At 54.9% G+C, this 3577-nt stretch overlaps 1 protein-coding gene across 8 annotated transcripts in view; it reads right to left on the bottom strand.

Annotated features, from left to right (window-relative positions):
* Positions 1–3577, bottom strand: part of ATP8B3 (ATPase, aminophospholipid transporter, class I, type 8B, member 3) — a 21221-nt gene that overhangs the window by 13226 nt on the left and 4418 nt on the right. For 7 of the 8 annotated variants that reach the window (XM_010844549.1, XM_010844548.1, XM_010844543.1 and 4 more), the window contains exons 7-11: positions 3475–3547; positions 3174–3244; positions 2699–2781; positions 766–924; positions 126–214 (exon numbers count right to left, since the gene is read on the bottom strand). In XM_010844549.1, the coding sequence (XP_010842851.1) occupies positions 126–214; positions 766–924; positions 2699–2781; positions 3174–3244; positions 3475–3547 (475 nt within the window). The other variant, XM_010844550.1, reaches the window with a different exon arrangement.

Raw genomic sequence — 3577 nt, 5'->3', positions numbered from 1 at the left:
ATATTCTTCAGAGGAGGGAAACTGAAGCCTGGAAGATGACAGCCATGGGGCTTCTGTGCGGTGGGGCCCTTTCGCTCCCCTCCTCCATGGCCCCCCACCCAGGGCAGGGTGTCTAAGAAGCTCACCAGGACCACCAGTCTGTTCATCAGATGGTCTATCTTGGTTCTCTTCAGATGGATCTTGCCACAGTTCTTCATGATTTTTGTGTCAAAACCTGCAAGATTTCCATCCACTCATCCATCTGTCTATCTACCACCCATTCATCATCCATCCATTCATCTATCTATTCATCTATCCACCATTCATTCATCCATCCACCCATCCCTTCATTCATCCATCCACTAATCCATCCACTGTCCACCAACCATTCATTCATCCATCCATCCATTTACCATCTGTCCAACCATCCATCCATCCATTTATCCATCCACTCTCCCATCTACTCATCCATCCACCCACCCTCCATCTCTCTGTCACCCCCTACCCATCTATTCACCTACTCCACCACCCATCATTCCATCTATTATAAATACCCCCATTTCTCCAGTCAAAACAAAGGTGCTGGCTCAACATGTCCATTCCTGCAGTTTCAGAAATGAGAGTCCAGAGAAATCACACCAGGAGCCCTTCATTCCATAGCAGCAGACATGCGGCGGCCAGGCCTGGCCTTGTGACTTCCTGCCAGTGACGTCAGGGTTCTCCGCCACCCAGCCCTACCCCTGACCTGGGCAGGATGGGCCCCGGGGCCCCGGAGAGCAGCTGTACCGGCATAGACGACCAGTCCATAGCAGGTGTCTGTGTTCCGGACCTTGCAGCCTCGCAAGAGGATGTTGCCACTATCCAGGGGGTATTTCTTGCCCTTCCACTCCAGGCACCCGACGAAGTGGTGCATTCGGCTGTTGGGTTCCTCACACACCACCTTCCCTGTGGGCAACCCAGTGTTCAGGGAGCCACAAGCATGGTGCAACTCAGCCACCCCTCTTCAATACTGGTTGGGGGTGGGGGACTCAGGGAATGTTCCTATCACTCTCCAGCCAGGGGCACCTGCATGGGCCCCACACTACCCCAAACCGGCCCCAATGGCACCTCCACCCCCACTATACAACACAGCCTCCTCCTGGATGCTCCAAGCTGGGCGTTCCTGGCCTCAGGGCCTTTGCGTGTGCTGTCTCCTGTGGTGGTACACACACCTCCTCAGGGAAGCCCTCCTTGATCCTCCAGCCAGATATAGCCCTCCCCGCATTGAGCCCCTTCCTCCCTGCCAGTGTCTGATGTCACCAGACGTTTATTCCTGCAGCCATATCAGTAATGTCTGTGAGGGACTTCCTCGGTGGTCCAGTGGCTAAGACTCCCTGCTCCCAATGCAGAGGGCCTAGGTTCATCCCTGGTCAGACAACTAGATCCTGCACACCACAACTAAGAGTTTCCATGCCACAACTAAAAAGGTCCCACATACCAGCACAGCCAAATAAATCAATAAATATTTTTAAATGTTTGTAAGGTCCACCAGTGCAGGCACCGGCCTTATCTCAGTTGAGCTGGGGACACCAGGGCCCAGTCCAGCACCTGACACACAGTAAGTGCTGAACACATATGAGGAGGGAGGGAAGGAAGGGGTGCCCCCATCCAGCACCCTAAACTACAGGGACCAAACACAGGGCACAGAGTTCCCCAGCAGGCAGTAGGGGAGGGCCTGTCCACCATCACCCTGAGAGAGTACAGCCACTGGTCTCACTTCTGTTTGACAAAACCCACCCAGCATGCAAAGGCTGGCCCAAGGCAGCATCTGGCAGGGAGTGGGCTGGGGGGCCACGGGGCTCTTAAGTGACCCTCACCCTTCCTTCTCAGGGGCTGGACCCTGTGTTTCCTGAAAGTAGACATGAGAGCTGTCTAGGGAGGGGCGGGAGAAGGACGGAGGAGCCATGGGGCAAGCCCACACCTCTCACTACCCCTCTGAACCGCAGTCTCCCCCTCTGCAAAATGGGCAAGGATTCTGGGCCATTTGGGGTGGGTCAGGACCCAGAGAGAGCTGTCAGGGTGGCAGGGCCTTTCTCCAGATCCATGAGCAGACACAAAACCAGTGTCTGGATGTCGGGAGCAGAGGGGCTGTGCTTGGAGAGAAAGCTTCTGGCATGCTCCACAGCCAATTAGAGTAACTTGCCTTTGCAATTTGACAGGAAAATAATGATAGCAAATGGTAACAATTAAAAAAAATTATCCCATTGCTGGGGCTCAGCAAACAGTAACTGAACCAATAGGTATGAAATGTCATACTTATCTGGCAGAAAATAATAAACCTGGAGATGTCCCTGTGGGCCTCTCCCAAACATGTAGGTGAATTGCTAGCCAGTGTACATGGGCTGCCTTGGTTTCTTTGTTTTGTTTTGTTTCTTCTTTCTGGTTGCGCCACTCGGCTTGTGGGATCGTAGTTCCCTGACCAGGGATTGAACTCAGGCCCTGGCAGTGAAAGTGCTGAGTCCTAACCAATGGACCTCCAAGGAATTCCCATAGGCTGCCTTTTTGAATAAACAAACAAATGGTCTGGGAATAAATAAGACAGGACAACAGAGGGTAATGTGCCCATCTGGATGTCAGAAGCTGCACAACACCCTCCACCCAGCAGGTGGGGAACCTGTGCTCCCACTGCAGTGGGGGGAGACAGGGCCCAGAGAGGCTGGATGGGTTTGCCAGCTCCCACCTTGGAAGGAGGCTATCTTCCTTATACTGGTCAGCTCGTGGTGCGTGATCATTGGGGCCTGCCTGAACTTCAAGTTGGTCTCCCTGGTGACAAGAAGGGGAGCAAGACAAAAAAGGTGGGACAGACAGTGCCTGGTCAGGGCATGCCCAGCAGAGCCACTCTGGCATTTTCCCTAAGCACCTACTGTGCACCAGCTGCCAAGCAGGAGGCTGAGGCCCAGAGAGGGAGAGGGCCTTGCCCAAGGTCACACAGTGTGTTTGCCAAAGGGCTGAGGCCAGACCCTGGGCCTTCTTGCTTTGGCACCTGGCTCATGGTGGGTGGGGGAGATGGGCTTCCAGAAATGGTGGTGCATTTTTATTGCCCCAGCTGACATTCAAGTGTCTGCATGCTCCCAGGGCAAAGGACCACAACATCCAAGTGGGCCGGGTGTGCAGCTCTCAAGTCCCCAAAAGCCCTAGTGATGACCTGGTCTCACCCGTCGATGTCAGCCGTCTCCACATAGCACAAGCTGCTGGGCTCTGTGCTGGCCAGCAAAACCAAGTCAGCCTGGGGTGAGGAGCAGGGTGGGAGATGACAGCCTTGCATGGGGGCAGAGAAGGGGGAGACCAGTGGTGGGGGGAGGGGGACAGCCCTGCCTCCAAACCACCCCCCCAACCCAGCTCAATGAGGAGGAGATGATGGCCTTGCATAGGGGCAGAGTGTGGGAGACCAGCAGGGTGAGGGACGGGGAGGAGGGGGGGAAATACCCTGTCTCCGGAGCACCCCCTGCAGCTCACCGGGACAATGCTGTCTTTATGCAGACAGACCAGGTCTCCCACATGTAGATTCTTCCATTTTCTCCACAGAAAGCTGCGTGGGTAGGGGTGGCAGGGGTGGGGT

Source organism: Bison bison, unplaced genomic scaffold, assembly GCF_000754665.1.
Source record: "Bison bison bison isolate TAMUID 2011002044 unplaced genomic scaffold, Bison_UMD1.0 scf7180017864203, whole genome shotgun sequence".
NCBI lineage: Eukaryota > Metazoa > Chordata > Mammalia > Artiodactyla > Bovidae > Bison > Bison bison.
The sequence above is the reverse complement of the archived record's forward strand: the minus strand, read 5'-3'. Positions and strand labels throughout refer to the sequence as shown.